This window comes from Lissotriton vulgaris, chromosome 1_1 (genome assembly GCF_964263255.1).
Source record: "Lissotriton vulgaris chromosome 1_1, aLisVul1.2, whole genome shotgun sequence".
Classification (NCBI taxonomy): domain Eukaryota; kingdom Metazoa; phylum Chordata; class Amphibia; order Caudata; family Salamandridae; genus Lissotriton; species Lissotriton vulgaris.
Window position 1 is genome coordinate 1,147,193,556 of NC_141685.1, and position 19,420 is coordinate 1,147,212,975.

At 48.9% G+C, this 19,420-nt stretch overlaps 1 protein-coding gene across 1 annotated transcript in view; it reads right to left on the reverse strand.

Moving 5' to 3' along the window:
- CDK2 (cyclin dependent kinase 2) overlaps window positions 1-19,420 on the reverse strand; it is a 181,770-nt gene that overhangs the window by 56,035 nt on the left and 106,315 nt on the right. The window contains exon 6 of the mRNA XM_086963915.1: window positions 2,318-2,521. Coding sequence (XP_086820041.1) covers window positions 2,318-2,521 — 204 coding nt within the window. The remainder of the gene's footprint in view (window positions 1-2,317; window positions 2,522-19,420) is intronic.

Genomic DNA, 19,420 nt, shown 5'->3' on the forward strand with positions numbered 1-19,420 from the left:
GACTGGGACCAGGGGAAGCCGCCAGTCTTACCACTAAGGGTTGAAACCGGTAGGTTAAAATATCTGGGGATGTGCATCACTAAAGATCCGTTTTCGCAATTGGAGGTAAAATTGGGACCTCTCTTGAAATGGCTGGAACAAGATGTAGAACACTGGCAGTTACTACAGTTCGTGTGGCTCGGGAAGGCAGAGATGTTTAAAATGGTGGCACTCCTCTAGTTCTTATAGATCTTCCAGAACAGGTTGTCTAAGATCCTAGGTTAATTCTTTTATCACGGTGGACACACTGGTCCGACCGCTTTTGTGGGCGGGGGTACAACCCCACATTGCTTTCAGGATCCTTCAGCGATTCAAACATGAGGGAAGCATCATCTTACCCAACACTCGGAAATACTATGAAGCGGCACAGGCGAGTGGTTAATCTCTGGGCTTACGTAGATTGGGAAGAGCCGGCATTCCGACAAGACAGGTTGGAAATAGGTGAGAGGAGTTATATGCATGCAATCTAGGGGGGTGAAACTGTGACCCGCAGGATGCATGGCCAAGAGAACAGTGGTGGACATCTAGGGGACATTGACCAGAGAGATGAGGTGGAAACTAGGCTGACTTCGAAGAGAGTTGTGGGAGGGTTCCAGACTGCGCCCCATAACGGTCCTGAATGGTACGAGGTTGGAACAATATCGGCATCTAAACTCTCACTGACGGGCAGGATGCATACAAAGTGGTTCTCTTTAATCGCATACAGACAGAATATCATATGCAAGAAACGAAGTGGCTGAGGTACGGTCAATTGAACCATGCTCCAGGGACTGTGCGTCCTTGGCGGAGGAGACGCAGGACTATCCCTCCCCTCTTTTGGAAGTGAGACTGTTAGATAGACGGACAAGAAATTGGTTTCCCTAACATACGGCACCATAATGAGAAACACGCAAGCCCCTTGGAAATGGTTGTTGGATAAATGGACTAAGGACCTGGGGGACCTAGATGAGGACGACTGGTGGCAGACCTTGATGTTTCTGCCAGATGTACCCATATCGGCAAGCCTCCACCTGATCAAACTCAAAATAGTTCACTGGGTTTACTACACTTGCATGCTGCTATCCAGGATAGGTAGAGTAAAGGATCAAATTGCCTTAGAGGCGGTGGGTTAGAAGGCACTTTTCTCACACTATCAGGAGCTGCCCTCGCATACAAGATTTTTGGGTGAAGGTAAGGGGCTCCCATGAGGGGGCGATGGAGATACCAGTAGAACTCCACCCTAGACTAGCCCTGCTGGGCATTTGGGGACTGGCGGCTCACTAGAAGCTGTTGGTGAAATTTGGCTGCATGGTAGCAAAACAGGGTGTCGCTCAGCAAAGGAGTCCCCCCAACATCAGGATCGAAAGACTGGCACGGACCTCTGCACACTCATGGAAAAAGATGTGGGAAGGCAGAGGGTGCTAGAGGAAATTTGACAAGATTTGGGGTGGCTGGGATGGGGCGATGGGGGAACCACCTAGAAGGGCAGGAATAATAGTGACTCTAGAATCCATTGCAGCTTCACAGAGCTGGGGTGGGGAGCTTCTTGGTTCACTTGCTGTAAACTGGGACACGGGAGGGGTAGGAGATAAAGTACAGTGTGTGAACATTGATTCTCTAATCAGTATGCATCCAGATACCTGGGGTGACTGGTGATTTGCGGTTATGTTATAGCATGTTGGTTATGTGTGTTATATATAAACAAAAATATATTTCCCTCAAAAAAAGAAGATTAATGTAACATCCAACGCCAGCTTCAAGTTAGTGTTCGATGCAGGCCAATTAAATAGGATATAAGCTTTGCCCATGACTGATAACAGCAGAGGTGTGCAGAATACCCAGATCTCTGCTCATTCATCTTCAGAAACTTACTGGTTACAGTAAAGACCAAAGATGTGGGGCAAGATAAGATTTCGGTGGTCTTTTATGTCCTCTGTGTTCTAAATTAACATTAGCCATCTGTACATATACCTTGTGCTGTAAGTTTGCTATTAGGTGCTTTTTCCATATTGGGGTGGGGAGAATGGAATATAATCCTGGGACCAAAAGGCAAGTGGAGTGCAATTATGCAAGTTGCTCACTAAAACAACCTACTATCCTCTGAAATGAGGTAGAAGATTAAACCCACTCCTAGTTTTATCCAGAGCAGCAATCAATACAGCGAGTACAAGAGTGGCGCATGTGAGTCTGCCACACTTCAATGATGTAAAATTACCTAATGCCAACATATAGACAAGGAGTACATAGGGGGGAAAAACCACAAAAGAGTCCCTTTAATCACAACTCCAGAAGTACTTACCGCCAAGAGATCCCTGCCGTCATCGTCCAGCGGTGGTACTACTTTGCTGAACTCTTGTCGGACCCATTTGGGGAAAGAGGACTTATAATCTGGCATGGAGGTTACCCCTGGCCACACCACCTCATCTGGGGTGCCCAGTGTGCGGAAAATCCGGAAGAGCTGATCTATCTCTGAGTCACCAGGGAACAAAGCTCTACGAGTGATCTGAAAATGAAAGGAAACGGCTTGCTGCTTACCATCAATTCACTGTGAAAATGCATAAGCCCCTCCTGCTCAGCTGTTTGCAAAATGGCTCTGTAGAGCTGCTGTGCTCAACATACTCTAACTTTCACTAACAGAAAAGCAACAGAGACCATAAAACAACAATATAAGTGCTTTACCAGATTCTGAGGTCTATGTGGGGAAGAATAACCAATTTTTAAGACGTGTCCCCTATCCTAAATATTACACTTAAAAAAAGATTTTATTGACATTTATCATAACCAAATGTGAGTAGTTACAATCATCACTAGTTTTCATTTATCCATTTTGTTGAGGAACATTACTCTAGTAATGTACCCAGTGCCATCTCACTGTATACAGTCCCATCATCAACTGTACCCAGCTAAGGATAACACCTTACATAAAACAGTAATATCACATTTTCTAGGTTACTGCACATTGATAAAGTTCTATCCGCTACAATACATTCTCAAACTGCATGTACCCATAAATGTCCAATGCTCCAACCCATCTTGAGTAGGAGCTAAATAGGGAGGTCTCCCTTATGATGCCTTTTAAGCGTAACGATCAAGAAAAGTATGCAGAGTGCCACGCTAGCTTTCAGGATCTAGAAAAAACAAGCATTGGCCTAGCCAATAAGTCTTGCCTTTGGGACATTTAAGTGGGATGAAAAAACTGGGGGGTTTCTCTCATAGGGGCCTGGCCGATGTAGTTAAGGGAGTGACTAAAAACAAGCTAAAAATCATCTGTATTTAGCATAGTGTGCTGCTCCACTGGTATTTTACTTCTTCTGTCCATTCATCCAGATAATATAACACAACAAGTAACATTACACCTACAACAAGCCAGCACTATTGGCTTTCTCAATGGTTGTAAATTGCATAAGGTACATAAGCAACAACTATAAATTTGCTGTATATTATATTGAAAATGCGTCCGTTCTTGTTGTCCTTTGACAGCCATGTTTTTGCTCAGAGCTTCATGAGAGGTTTGCTTCCTCCCTGTCCTTTTCTCGAGAGCCAGCATTTTTTTTTCAGTCAGGCAGGTTCGAGCCAGACGTTGGCTCAACATCCTGTGATTCAAAACATGAATATGTCCTTGTGTATTGTAACTGGTGCTCATGTAAAGCGCTTTAAGTTTGGGCTACATAAAACTCAAACCAGAGTCTCTTAAGTTCCATCAAAAGCAATGAAGTTTGTGTGTTTTTCGTTTGTGTATTTTTTTCACCTAGAGGGTAAATATTGAGAGCCCGATAGGGATCCTTTTCAGCACCTGTTTTTGACCCAGCCCACTTTAAACCCTGTACAGGACTTTAAACGACCGTCTGTGCCTCCGCTTTGCTCACTGAAGACCCACAAGGGTACATGCTCGCTGCGCTCCGCTCCAAGATGCGCGCCGACTGACTGATGGTGTGAGAAAGTGCCATCTTTCTTGCATTGGTATGCCCCCACTTTTTTCTGACTTTGTGCCCTGGGCTCCTGCCAACCAGGTACCCAGGGCCTGTTTTCCTTCCCTAAAACTATTGAAACTGAAACCCAATTGGCATCTCTGGCCACCTGTCAGCCCCTAGTAAATGGTACCCTAGGAACCCAGGGCATGGTGATCAGAGGAGACCCCTAAGCCCCTAAGGGCTGCAGCACTTATTGTGCCACCCTTAGGGCCCTGTACCCTGGAACCCACCCACTGCCTTTTCAGGCTGGGTGCCTAAGTACATAACTAAACAAAGTCGACATGGCACACGTTCCTGTGTGCTATTCCCAGAAACCCACTGCCCAAGCATACATCAGTCACCCCTCTAGCTGGGTGCCCTATGCCAGTGGTGAGGGCACAGGTGCATGAGTCCTGTGCCCCTACAGTACCCAGGGCCATTCCTGAGCACTTTAAGTGCAGTGATGCCATTAAGAGTATATGTTGCTGGGAGGTCGACATTACGAACTCCACAGCATCATAACGGCTACACTGAAGACTGACAAGTTTGGTATCAAACTTCTCGGCACATTAAATCCACACTGATGCCAGTGTGGGATTTAATGAGAAATGCCCCACAGAGGGCATCTTAGAGACGCCCCCTGAACCCTAACCACAATCCACGTCTGGGCTGAATGGCTGCAGAGGCTGCCACACAGCAGACATGTTGCTGGACCCCTGGGTGGGGAGCACCCCGCTCTCCCGAGCCTGCAACAATCCACATCCTGGGCAAGGTGCTAGGTCTCCTCCCCCAAGGTGGGCAGGGGGTAGCTTCAAAGGCATGCCGCCTCTGTGAGCTTCCCCAGACCATTTGCTGTACCCAGCCCTGACCCCCACTCTGGTGGGAAGACTGGCGGGAAAAACTACGCCAGGAAGGGGGGTGGGGTGGTGGTGCCAGCCTGTTCCAGCCCCACCCCTCAGGTGGGGGAGACTAGGTGAACAACGATCCCGGGTTCCGCCCAATCACAGCTAGGCTCCTGCCCCCCTCCCACAGGAGTGGAGTAGGCTAGGGAGTGTATCCACCCCAGGACAGGGACCTGTTGGTCCTTGTCCTACCTGTAAAAGCCCCTAAATTCAGTATTTAGGGGCTCCCTGAACCTTCCTTCTGGAGATCGATAAGAAAAGAAGAAAGAAGATCAAGAAGAAGACCCGCCGTGCAGCTCCTAACAGGACGACAACAACTGACTTGGCCCCAGCCCTACCAGCCTGTCGATCCTGGAACCTACTCCTGCCTAATCCCGGCGACTCCTGCGGACAGCAACCTTGGGACACCCAGAGAAACTGCCTGCCTTGACCCTCTCAAAGCCTGGGACTCTCATCAGCAGAGGCTCTGCTTTAAAACCTCCCTGGTGCCAGCCAGGAAGCTCCGGACACCCACTCTGCACCCACCGAGCCCAGCCCGTGCCAGAGTGATCCAGGACCACAAGGACGTCCCCCCGGCGACTGGGACCCGAAGTCCAGTGCCCAAAGACCCTCCTCGACGACCCCAATGATGCCTGCAGCCTCGGGACAAAGGAACCCTCCAACCGCGACCTCAAGACACCCCTGCACCCAGCGCCCCACAGTCCCCTGTGCCCAGCTCCTGGGTGCCTACCTATCCTCCAAGATCCCAACTTACCCTTCAAAGTGTTGGTCGCTCAAGAAGATCCTCCGTCCCGAGCCGTCATCCTTTGTAGATCCTCATTGAATAACATTGAGCGCCCGGCGGCTCAAAAGCACCCTGCACCCAGCCGCCCGAGTGCCCCATGGCAGTGCAACCTGTACCATATCCTGCTTCCCCCTTTGCCCTGAGTGACCAGGAACCCAGCTCCCACAGCCACGTGGCCTGCTAGCCAGCATCCATTAACCGGAGGCCCCCTGTCACTCATAGGATAACATTGGGCCTATAACTACCTCTGCACCCGGCCGCCCCTGCGCCACTGAGGGTGAACCAACTGTACCTACCTGACCTTGGGGGACCCCTGAGTCTATGCCCAGAAACATAACTTCACTAGACAAGTACTCACCTGGAAACCAGTAACTCACTTACCTGCCATTGGTTAACATTGACTGGTTTGACTTAAAAAATGTTTTAAGTGTGAAGTTTTGGAAACTTAAAATATTCATATAAAATCAACCAAACTCCGAATTCCGAAGTACTCACCTGTGATCAGGAGAGAAGCTAGTACTGTACCTTGTAGCCCAGTACTGAACCGCAAAAGTAATCATTACCGGGTTTACTAGTAACCTGAATTTTCTCCATAGGAATCCAGTGTCTGGTTTTCTATGAAATTTCTTCTACTTTTGAAAACTTGAAATCTTTAAAAATCATACGAAATAATGAAACAAAACTACTTACCTGTTTTAAGTGAGACCCCAGTGCTGGACCCAGGAGCCCAGTACTGGATTACCAAAGTAACGAGATTGTACTTTACCTGGAACCTGATTTTTCTCCCATTGGATAACATTGCCAGATTTCTGTTGAAAACTTTTCAAGTGTGAACTTTTAAAATAGCTTTATATTCCTGAAAAATCAATACAATACCTAAAACGTTTTTGCTAAACTGGTTTCAGCTTAGACCTCAGGACTGAATCTAGGAGCCAGTCCTGGGACTACCTAAGTAATCTACAAAGTAATCAACTGTGTTTCTATAAGAAAATCCATTGAGCTCAATGCTAAATTGTGTGTAGAATTGTGTTGCCTACTGCAACATATGTACCTATTCTGTTTACCAAGTTTATTGCCTTTCTGCAAAGTACTCATCTGAGACCTCTCACATTGAGAACAGTATATTTTTGATAACTGTTGGTTCTAGAAATAAAACTTGATATAAAAAACAATTGGCCTGGAGTTCAGTCTTTGAGTGTGTGAAACCTTTTGCTGACTGAGTGTGTACAACAAATGCTTTACACTGTCCTCTGGTACTGCCTTACTGCTCGACCAAGCTACCACTTTAGAGAGTAAGGTCACACCTGGCTTTAACCTCAGTTATACCTCTGGGGTTGGTGGACTCTATACACACTGTACCTTATCTTGGTCCAGTATATATGGAGCCACTTTCTCAAAGATGAAAATTCAAGTTCAAGTTCGGCATTTATATAGCGCACTACTCACCCATAGGGTCTCAAGGCGCTTGAGGGAGGGGGGAAGTTACTAATCAAATAACCAGGTTTTGAGTTGTTTTCTGAAGGAGAGGTGGTTCTGAGTGAGTCGGAGGTGGGTGGGGAGGGAGTTCCAGATTTTGGCTGCTAAGTAGGAGAAGGATCTTCCCCCCCATGGTGGACCTGTGGATGCGTGGGATCGCGGCGAGGGCTTGATCGGATGATCAAAGATTGCGGGTGGGGGTGTAAAAGTTAAGGCGCGTGTTGAGGCATTCGGGTCCTATATCGTATAGGGCTTTGTGTGCGTGGGTAAGGAGTCGGAATGTGATTTTCTTGCTGACGGGCAGCCAGTGGAGGTCTTTCAAGTGACTGGAAATGTGAGGTCTGCGGGGGGACATCTAGAATGAGTCTGGCTGAGGCGTTTTGGATACGTTGGAGTTTTTTCTGTAGTTTGGCGGTGGTTCCGGCATAGAGGGTGTTTCCGTAATCCAGTCGGCTAGTGACCAGAGCGTGGGGGACTGTCTTTTTAGTTTCGGTGGGGATCCAGCGGAAGATCTTTTTGAGCATACGTAGTATGTTGAAGCAAGAGGAGGAGACGCCGTTGACTTGTCTGGTCAGCAATAGCGAAGAGTCTAGGATGAAGCCCAGATTGCGTGCATGGTCCGTAGGAGTGGGGGCGTTTCCTAGCACCGGTGGCCACCATGAGTTATCCCAGGCGGAGGGGGATGATCCTAAAATGAGGACTTCCGTTTGGTCCGAATTCAGTTTTAGGCGGCTGTTCCTCATCCATTCTGCCACTTCTTTCATCCCTTCGTGTAGGTTGGTTTTGGCGGTGTTTGGGTCTTTGGTGAGGGAAAGGATTAGCTGGGTGTCGTCTGCGTAGGAGATGATATTGAGGTTGTGTTGGCGTGCGATGGTCGCGAGGGGGCTCATGTATACGTTGAAGAGGGTAGGACTGAGTGATGATCCTTGAGGTACGTCGCAGATGACTTCGGTGGCCTCGGATTTGAAAGGGGGGAGGCGGACTCTTTGCGTTTTTCCGGCGAGGAACGAGATGATCCCGTTCAGTGCTAATCCTTGAATTCCGATGTTGCTGAGTCGTTGTATAAGGGTGCTATGACAGATGTTTAGGTCGATTATAGCGCAAACTCGACCTGAAGGTATCGGAGCGCTGCACATTTGCACAAGCTACATTACACATGGCATTAATTCTTTAGAGGTTCTTCAGTGAAGATAAATCTGCTTAAAATCATAGGGTGTTAAGCAGACACTGGGACTCAAACCTGGCACCCCAGTTGTACTATCAGCAGTTCTGGCTGTTAGCCACATATTCTAACCGAGCGTTATGGGCACAGATCGCCTGCTCACTATTTCCATTTACCTCTAAATAGCTACAGTGAATCTGAACGTATGTACAAACGTGCATCGGTTCAGGATACAACAGCATTCACACGTTGGGCGGTGCCCCGGGAGGGGGGGCGACAGCATAGCCGTTCGAAGATGGTGCGGTTCGACATTTGTAATACTTGGGAATCTGTAGCGACTGTGGCTAATGCAACGGATGTTCATTCAAAGCACTCAGATACCTTCGGGTCGAGTTCGCGCTATATGCAAAGTGGCTTTCTCACATTAATCCCACAGATGCTCACGGGCGGGAGTGCAGACAAAAGCATTAAAGGCAGCAACCCGCTGTAAGTGGTATAGGGACGGCGAGCGAGTTAGAGCAGAACAAAGTAGTGCTCCAAACAGGCAAAATTGGTGAAAAGTGACCTGATCCATGTAATTGGGTCAGACGCAAGGGCGGAAACAAATAGCCAAAAGGTGGGACAAAGACGTCAAAGCCAAAATAGAAGAGGAAGATTTCACGAGGGCCACTACATGGAGCCAATTACAAGTGGTGGGCGTGGTCTAAGCACACAGAAACTAAACCATGCCTTGCAGAGCAGCACATGAGCGTGGCTAGGCTCGACCTAACTACTCTGGGTGCGCATAACGCTAGTTAAGCAGGGATTGGGGGAACAGTCAAACCAGCAGAGTACAATCCCATTCACTCCAGGCACTATCACATGCCGAAAAGACCCCAGGGGTACCCACTTTTCATGTCCCCCATCTCAAATCTAATGCACCTATCTCACCCCCGGCATCTATAATCTTCGCCACTTATTATTGTCAGGGTCATCTCTCTCACCCGATCCCTGGGCTATAGATGCCCATGAGACACTTGTTTGGGACCTGTTTCGGTTACTACCTTCCGAGTCGTATTCCTGCTCGAAGTGCTCCCAGGGTCTCCTTCCAGTGCACCACAATGGGGTGCCTTCGAAACCCTGTGCCACCTCCCTAGTCAATGACCTCCCCTCGGCACCTGCCCAATATGTCACACCCTGTCTCCACGTCCCCAACACTGGGCCAGTAGCAGACTTCCAGGCATTGGCTATCCTCCTTCTGGCAAGGACTAGAGCCAGATCAATGACTGTTCCCGACCTTTCGCTTAGTGTAGTTCCTATTTTCCCAATAGGCTCTGCGCATTGGAATAACAAACGATATTTTAGACGTAGGACTGAGGTCGACTAGGTCTCTATTGAATATGTTAGACATAATTAGGTTTGCCAGCTAGCTCAGAGGTCACTAGAAACTTTCTCGAATGAACAGGGAGGAGTTAACTTCCCTGATTAGACAAGAAGGGATTAGCTTCTGACAACCGCATAAACAGGACAACTTTGCTCCCCCCGAATAAGGAGTATATCTCCAGAGTCATGTGAAAACAATAGATATCTATTTCATACAGTCTATCGTGCATACTTAGTTTCACCAGAGTGCAAAGAAATTGATAGACGGGCGTTTTCAATAAAAGGTGTTATTTATTGAGCAGTCTTCTTTCTCATGCAAGAGAAATGAATTGCCACAATTGCAATACTTGTTATAAAGTAAAGTGCGTACAGTAAAAGGAGTATTATGAAATAATACTGTAAAAGCATTGATGTGGTTTGAGCCATATGATACTTACAACGGATAAAATACATACAATGATAAAAGTTGACTAAACGTACTCAACTGATGTTTCTAAATACGCCTACCCCAGTGTACCCAATCTAAGCCTAGTACGTGGGAAGGAGTAAGGGAGTTGCAGTTTAAGTTAAGTTAGTTTTGCCAAGAATCTGAATCAAGAATTCTCTAAGGATCTAATCAGCTCCGTACCTTGGTTTTAGAATGAAGGAGGTCTTGTATCTCGCTCTCAGGACTCGATCTCCCAGTAACCCGCAAGGGTGACTGGAAACACTGGAGCTGGATTTTCTCGGCAGGAGAAAAAGACAGCGTCTTTCTCAGTGCGTCAAATGGGAGGGACGGCTTCCTTCGGCACTTGCATCAGCTGGGCTTCGGATAAGTAGATAGCCGCTCTGCTCCAAACCACTGTGTGTTGCTTAAGGCAAACGCTGGTATATTCATACCTGGAAGGTGCTGTGTTTGACGTAAGGTTGGACATAAGACGTCAATAAAAGAGGACACCTTTCAGTGCTTGCAGGAGTTCTAGGACAAATCAAAACAAAAGCATGGGGAATTCCCAGTTTGCTGGAGGTTTGGTTTGTTGAAAGAACTCGTTGTACTTTCTAGGAGTCTAAGGAAGTAGCCTTGCCGTATTTGGACTGCATTGGCTATGACTAAATATGGATATAATTCTTATGCCTTTATAAGGATATGATTTGTTATAACCACATAAGGGCATAAATCGGGAATATTTAATTAGGGTCCTAGATACGTTAACAACATTAGGCGGGCGAGGGAAGAGCCCCAGTAGGCAGGCCCTCCCCAACAGTGGGGCAAAGCGTCCGACCCGCATTGTACCCACTACTGCCACCACTTCGTCCCAAAACTGCCTCAAACTAGGGCATGCCCATGTCATATGAACAAAACCCTGGGCCTCACAATGATACCTAGGGAAACTGGGTTTCACCATCATAGGCAACCTTTAGCCTATGGGATGTCATATAGGTCATATGCAAGTAATTAAACTGCGTATACTTCAACCTTGTATTACAAGAAACCATTCTGGATCCGAAAACTCCCTCTCCAGCGCAGTTTCCCAGCGTTCGCGTAATCTTGTCAGCGTTACGAGCTGCCTCTGACAAAGAGCAATATAACCATTTCACCAAATGACCAGCAGATCCCAAGGTCAACAAGGATTGCAACAGCGGGTGTGTTTTAGGCTTCTCTTTACCTCCCCCCTACAGTTCCTTAATTGTTCGTATCAGGCCTCATATTGGCCAGGTGGGAGGTCAGCATCTTCCACTAAGTCCTCAAAAGGAGCAAGAGTATTCTGGTGATAAAGATCTCCTACTGTATCTAGTCCCGCCCCAGTTCAGACTGTCAGTTATTCAGCTGAAAATACAGAAAATCGGGTCCCCATGGGGCAATCCAATCAGGGGCAGGACCGGATAGTAAAAGGGGGTGTCTGCCATCCTAGCTACTCATTTCAAACATCGTAGAGCCGTGACTAACAACAGCAAATGACGTGTGCTGTCCACTGTCGGGTTAAGCAATTTGCTAGTAACCATGAGGAGCTCGCCTCCCTCTGTATCCAATCTCTGTCCTCCAGCCGCATCCCCTCCGACCACTGTGCAACCCACTGTAGTTTAGAGGCTATATAATTCAAAGTTTGGCACCCAAGAGCCGCTCTCCGTCATGGGTCGTTGTAAGGTTGCCAAGGACACTCTCTGCCTTCCTGTGTCCCAAATAATGTCCCCCGATAAGGAATCTTGTTGATGAAACAAACCAGCCGGCATTGTGATCGGGAGGGTAATAAAATAATATAATAAGCGCAGAAGCAGAACCATTTTGGATAGGGAGATCGGGCCATGATAAGTAAGCATAAGGAGCATCAGAAGGGAACACAAGATCAGGGATCAGAGAGCCCTTCCAAGGTTACCCTCAAGTAGACATTCAAGGGAGTGATAAACATATACCCCCAGGTACCCCCAGGTACCTAAAAGTGGACTAAGCCCAATTAAGTTCCACCGGAAGTTTCAGACGGCAGGAAAGGGCCCACAGGGAACAAATAGGTCTTATCACTATTAACTTTTAAGCCGGATACGCTTTCAAAGTTCCCCAAGAGTTCAGGGCTGTAGCAGTGCCTGTCGCTGCAACCTCCAGATAGATCAAAAGATTATCTGCGTATATGCAGATCTGTTCTCGCCCTCGTAGAGGTATTTCTATTCCTTCTTTACCGGTCCTGAACAGAAGAGCTAGTGGCTCAATCGCTAGAGCAAACAGGAGCAGTGACAGCGGGTATCCCTGCCTCGTACCTTTGAAGACTCCATACTGCTGGGACACAATCCTACAAGTTCGTGGCCGCGCCATGGGGTCTCCATACAGTAGTTTAAACCACCTCAGCCAACCCTCCCCAAATCCCATCTGCCGCATAGTTTCAAACAAATTATCCCACCAGTGTCAAAGGCCTTCTCCAGGTCAATTGACAGTAAGGCCACCTGCGGGAGGAGTTGGACCTCCGGGTGAAATAGAACTGAGAACAGTCTTCGCAAGTTAAGGGATGTATTCCGAGATGGGATAAAGCAATTCTGGTCAGGGTGAATTAAAGTAGACATATGTGGGAGTAATCGAAGAGCCATGATTTTACTGAGAAGTTTAAAATCTATGTTAATCATGGAGAGCGGGCGGAAGTGTGTCCTGCTAGCCCCTGGGGCTCTGGTCTTGGGGAGTGGAACCACTACTGTGTCGCACAAAGAGTCCAGATGCTGCCTACGCCGCAGAAATTATGCATATAGGTCCACTAATCTAGGAGCTAGTATTGGGGAATAAGCAGTGTAAATTACAGCCGGGAGACCATCTGGGCATGGGTCTTCCCAGCAGTCATGCTTTTAACTGCAACTCCGAGTTCTTGCACTGTCACCGGTCCACTCGTTAGCCTGGAGGTCGTGTTTCTGGAGTTGCAACTCACCCACAAAGTCCCATTGATCCTGCATTAGGATCAGGGGTGGTGCACAGTACAAGACCTTGCAATAATCGCAGAACAGGGCATTAATTGCTTCAGGATCAAACAGTTTCACCACCCCTCACCTGCAACAATCGGAGAACCCTGGGATTCTGGATGGATTAGCCATTAGAACAATCGACCCAGCCTCCACTCCTGTACTTTCGTGAGATACCCTCTGTAATCATGGCACCTCAACCGCTCCAGGGCGTCACTATAAAGCGCATGCACCGCTCTCAGGCCCTCCGGATCATCGGCCTTGGTTCCCCGAACATTACCCAGCTGATGCAATGCCTTCAGTTCTAAGTGTAGCTCCCTCTGGACACCTATTGAGTGTTCTAGGCAGTGTCCGCATAGAATTGTTTTAAACACCTCCCATTCCACCAATCCGGTGGACGCTCTCTGTGCATTATCCAAAAAATAAAGGTCAATGGCGGACTTTAAGATTTTCCTAAAGCAGTAGCCTCCAAAGCCAGGGTATTAAGCCGCTATAAGGGGATCAGAGGGCGGTTCCTCAATGGCCTAAACTCAAGAAACGAAGGACAATGATCTGATATTGTACGTGCTACATATTCAATGTGAGAAAAGGCATTTCTAAGGTTGTGAGAGCACAGAAAAGCATAGAAAAGTGTAGTTGATATATGGATGAATATGAGGAATTATCCCTTGTGGTGGTATGTTGTTTCCTCCAGATATCCAGGTTTCAGGTTTTAACGTCTTTATTTCGAAGCTTTCTTCATAAAAGACACATATAAAAATACATACAAATTTACATACATCATGAATAGTACAAGTTTAAAAAACGGTTATAAGTGGCCATCGAGACATTTTATAAAAATCAATTAAACAGTATCACAAGACGTTTTACATAGATCGTTAAAAAGGATTTACAAATCACAATTCATACATTCGAAATTAAACTGAGTATATTCCCTCTTATACAGTTGTCATAGTAGTCTTAGTTATCTTCCTGAGAGGTATCTGGCCCTAATGGTCCATGCCCATCCAATGTATTTCGCCACACCTATGGAGATCCACTCGACTGTATTATATCTCAAGGTTAGCAGCGCTTCTTCCCACACCCGTGTATTAATCCTTCTACAGATGGGTTTTATCCATTTCTGACGCGGCGCACAGTATGCTGGACAAACAAAAAGAAAGTGACCCATTGTTTCCCTTTGCTCACTACACCAGGGGCAGTGCAAAGATAGTGGATTGTGCCATTTATTGGTAAATTCCCTTATTGGCAACATGCCTACACGAAATTGATGAAATAATTTCCTATCCGCACTTTTGGTGATCTTGTCCCAGTATATCTCAGTGTGGGAAACCACTTTATAGAGCAAAAAGAAGCCATGCACATTCAGTGGCAGAGAGAGCGCTCCGTGATACCAACATGGCGGCTTCGTCCGGAGACGCTAGAGGACTCTGTGTTCAGCGATGCGGTTCGGCAAGGCATTGATAGTTATTTCGGAGTGAATGAGGGCACGGCTGCGAGTAGGTCTATTGAATGGGATGCAATGAAAGTGGTGGTGAGAGGAGTGTGTCTGGGTAGGTTCTCGAATGCTCGTACGACTGTGCTGAATGACCTAATGAAAGCGGAAGAAACTTTGAGGGACTTGGAGCGCCGCAGGCCGGCTAGGCCAGGTCTACAGGCCCAGTTGCTGGAGGCGAAGGAAGTGGTTGCCACCGAGACGGAGCGCTTGAGGTGCTATGATTATAGGCAGTACATCATCAGGGCACACGCAGAAAGGGACAAGGTGGGTACCCTCTTGGCCAGATTAGCTAACCCGGAACTTAGGGGCTGCCCGATTCTCGGCATTAATAATGCGCAGGGAGAGATGGTGTACTCCCAGGCAGCGGTATTGGAACGATTTAGGGGGTATTATGAGGAACTATACCGGAGTCAGCTGGGAGTGGGGGGTCAGGACATCGCGGAATACCTGGGGGAGAGGCAGCTCCCGGTCCTGGACGAGGAAGACGTGAGGAAGCTGGGTAGCCCGATCACGCTCACGGAAATACGGGTGGCCATCAAACATATGGCCCGCAACAAGACGCCCGGGGTGGACGGACTGCCAATTGAATTCTATCAGCAATATGTGGACAGCTTGGCGCCCAGGCTGCTGGTGGTGTACACGGAAGCCTTCGAGACGGGGGCATTGCCTGGGTCCATGCGGGAGGCCTTGATTGTACCGCTCCTCAAGCCTGGCCGGGATGCCGCGGATGTGAGGTCTTATCGCCCGCTGTCCATGCGGACGGTGGATTATAAGATCCTGAGCCGAATACTGGCCACCAGGCTGGCCCCGCACATGACGGGTCTGGTACACAGGGATCAGGCCGGGTTTATACCCACGAGGAGCACGGCGCTGAATGTCCGCCGCCTGGTGGGAATAATGGACGCCATCTTGGATGGGGAGGGAGCACCGGCGGTCCTGTCCGTGGACATCGAGAAGGCCTTTGATAGCTTGGAATGGCCTTTCCTGGATGGAGTGCTAGAGAGGTTTGGCATGGGCGAGGGGTTTCGGAGGTGGACGAGGGTCTTATATACCTCGGCGACAGCGAGAGTACGATTGGGCGGCCTGGTGTCTGCGGCGTACCCAGTGGGCAGGGGAACACGACAGGGATGTTCTCTCTCCCCCCTATTGTTTGCCCTGGCGATGGAACCCTTGGCGGTCCATGCGAGGTCAGGTGACCGATACGCGGGGATAGTTAGTGACGGGCAGTGGCATTATATATCGCTATACGCAGATGACTTGCTCCTGTACCTAGCTGACACCTCGGGGGCAATGGTTGGAGCGATGGACCTGCTGTCTGAGTTCGGCCGGCTGTCGGGCCTTAAGGTCAATTGGGCGAAGACTTGTGTGTTCCCGCTGCGAGCGGGTTCGCCAGCCCCTAGCAGCGATTTGGGTGTAGTATGGGAACCCTCTTGCATCACCTATTTGGGTGTCCGCATTTACCACGCGGCTGCGGACCTATTGGAGGGCAACATCGGCCGCTGTGTCCGGGCGCTGCGGGGCAGCCTGTCTTTCTGGTCGACCCTCCCGCTTTCAGTCCTGGGCAGGATAGCACTGTTGAAAATGGTGGCGCTCCCCCGCTTCCTCTATTATTTCCGAACGCTGCCTGTCTGGATTCCCCAGGGGGTGTTTAGAGAAATGCGGTCAATGATAATTGGCTTTCTTTGGGGGCATGGCCGCCGTAGAGTAGCCCTGAGCACGCTACTTCGCCCCAAGCCAGAAGGGGGCATGGCTGTGCCCGACCTCGAGCTGTATTATCTTGCAGCGCAGTTACAGGTCCTTACACAGAACGTAGCCAGGGTGTTCCGGGGCCCGGAAGAGGACCGGGATCGGGGAATGCAACGCCACGTGCTGTCCTACATCATCATGCAGCAGCGGCTCGAGCTATGGGCCCTCACCATGGAAGAGCGGACGCTCCGGCTGTGCTGGCAACGGAGCCTTCGGAGGGCATCGCGGCCTTACGCCCCGGAGATCCCGATCGGGATGTTGACGGCATTGCCGCACGGAGGAGATTGGTCCCCGTTGCTGGATTGGGAGGAGGCGGGACTACAGGTGGTGGGCGACTTGTACATAGATGGGGCTTTGGCGCCGTTCGAAGTGCTCCGGGACCAGTTCGGGCTGCCTGCTGGGGGCTTTCTCCTACACGCGGCAGTGGTGGCTGCCATACAAAAGCACTGGAAGGAGGGGCTCCTGGAACCCACGACGACTATGGCGTGCCAATATGTGGTGATGGCGGCTGGTACGTTTAAAGCTGTGATGTGCCTCCATAATAGGATGCTGAACGAGGGGTTGGAACCACTCCAAGGGCTCAAGGCTAAATGGGAGGTGAGCATCGGCCGGCCCATACCGGATACGGCATGGGGTCACATCCTGCGACGCACGTGGAAGGGCATTAGAAACGTGCGTTTTCAGCAGGTGCATTTCTATGTGCTCCATAGGGCCTATTTAACTCCTGAGAAATTACAGCGGTACTTTCAGGTGCCGGATGCCTGCTGCCCGCGGTGTTCGTCCCAGGGAGCGGACATGGACCACTTGTTCTGGGGGTGCCCACAACTGGGGACCTATTGGGCGGAGGTAGGGGAACTTCTGAATGAAGTGACTGACAGGGAGGTGGAATTCGACATGGCGGCGTGCCTATTGCTCTGGTTCCCGCATACTAAGCACACCAGGGTGACAAGCAAATTCATAGACCTGGGCCTGATATTGGCACAGAGGGAAATATCGTGGCACTGGAAGTCCAGGGGGGGACCCTCGCTGCGTAAATGGAAGAATGAGCTGCTGCGGTGGTCTGACTGCGAGAGTGTGCTCCGGATGAAGCAAGCAGTAAAGTTGGGGAATGAGAAGGCATTGGATGCGGCGCGTGCATGGGAGTTAGTGGTACAGGCTATGCGTGATTCTTTGGTAGAGGATGAGGATGGCGAGACCTAAGCCGCTGGACACCGCGGGGCGAACACAGAAGCATAGCATCACGCACTGTAGTGGACACATCCAATTCGACGGGACGAGGCACACACCTTAGCAGTTGCCAGGGGAGGGGGGGCCTTGGGGGGGTTGGTTGTTGGGTGTTTGGGGAGGGCCGGAAGCCATTAGATGGTCGCTTGTTAGGGCCTTGGATCTACTGGGACGGTGGTTACTATGTGGAGGGTAGAAGGGCTGGGTAGAGCGGCCTGGTGTGGCGACCCATGGCGCCTAGGGCAGGTCCCGACAAGGGCGACACCACTGACTATCGCTGGGATGGCTGACGGGAATGTTGTTGTGGGTGGGGGGGTAAAAGCAGATACGCAAAACGATCTTTCAACCAGGGTCCCTATGGGACGTGCACTGTGATGTGTTCCTCTTGAGCGATATAATATGCCGCCCGGCCTCCGGGATGCGGGCTGAATGGCTGTGTACGACTGGGAATTCTTATTGGACGGGGGGATCTCACGAGTGTACTGGCTGACTAATTGTATCCTGTGGTTTATAACTCTGCAATAAAAATATATTTAAAAAAAAAAATAGAGCAAAAAGAAGCCAGTCAAGTTTTGTTTCTGTGAAAGCAAAACCAAATCTTCTTTGACTGTGGACCAAAACATTAGTTTAAATTCTTTTTTTGGCGGAAATACCTGGTTTCCCGGATCTGACCACAGCATATGAAGACCCATCCTATAAAGAATTTCCTTTACATTTTTAAACCAAGGTAAATTCCCTGACCCAGGTATTGATCTCACATCCAGAACTTCATTTGCGAACATACAAAGTTCTGGAGTGGTCCAGATGTGTCTCCAAAGGGCTACCATCCTATATTGAGCTTGATTTTTAATTGATTGGCAGCCCATATCTAACATAAGGGGGAGTGTTGGAGTAGATAACGGGAGTCCTACCAAACTACGGAGAAATTTATTCTGAATTTTGTCTAGTGAGGCAAGATCTACATAACCCCACAAGTCGGAACCGTAAAGGATGGCAGAGCTAATTTTGGCATGAAATATTTTCAGGGCTGGCAATACTCTTTTGGTTTGGGAGCAACGTTGTTCTTTGACAAGGCAACCCGATAAACGGGCACATTTTAGGTAAAGTGCCTCGATCTGCTCCTTCCAACGCAGTCTATAGTCTATAACCACCCCTAGGTAGGTCATCACCCCTACTTGTTCCAAGTTGGTACCATTCATAGTAACATGACCCCTTTGTGATCTATTCTTGGTCAGAACCATGAATTTGGTTTTCGAAACATTAATTTCAAGATCGTTATCTGTACATAACTCCACAAACTTATTAATTGCGGTATGGAGACCCACCTGTGTTTTTGCCAGGATCAGAGTATCGTCGGCAAAAATTAAGAGGGGGAATCTTGTCCCACCCAAAACTGGCGCATCTGTCGGGGTAGAAGAAAGAAACTGTACTACTTGATTAATAAAGAGTAAGAACAGGGTTGGTGCCAGGACACAGCCCTGTCTTACTCCACGGGTCACTGGGAAGGGGTCAGTCACCTGGCCCGGACGTCCCCATCTAACTCTAGCAAAGTTAGAGTCATGTAGCCTGATGGTAAGCTCAAGTAGTTCGGGTGGCATACCCATTCTCTTTAGGGCTTCCCATAATTTTCCTCTAGGGACCAAATCGAAAGCAGATTTAAGGTCCACGAACGCTGCGTATATGGTGCCATCACCTATATGCACTGTCTTCCAATAGATCATGATAAACCTAAGCACTTGGTCGACAGTTCTAATACTGGCCCTAAAACCAGCTTGTAGCGGGGATAGGATATTTTCCTCACTCATCCAAGACTGGGTTCTACCCAGCAGCATCCTGGCAATTACCTTCTGCAGGACATCGATAGGACTTATAGGACGGTAATTC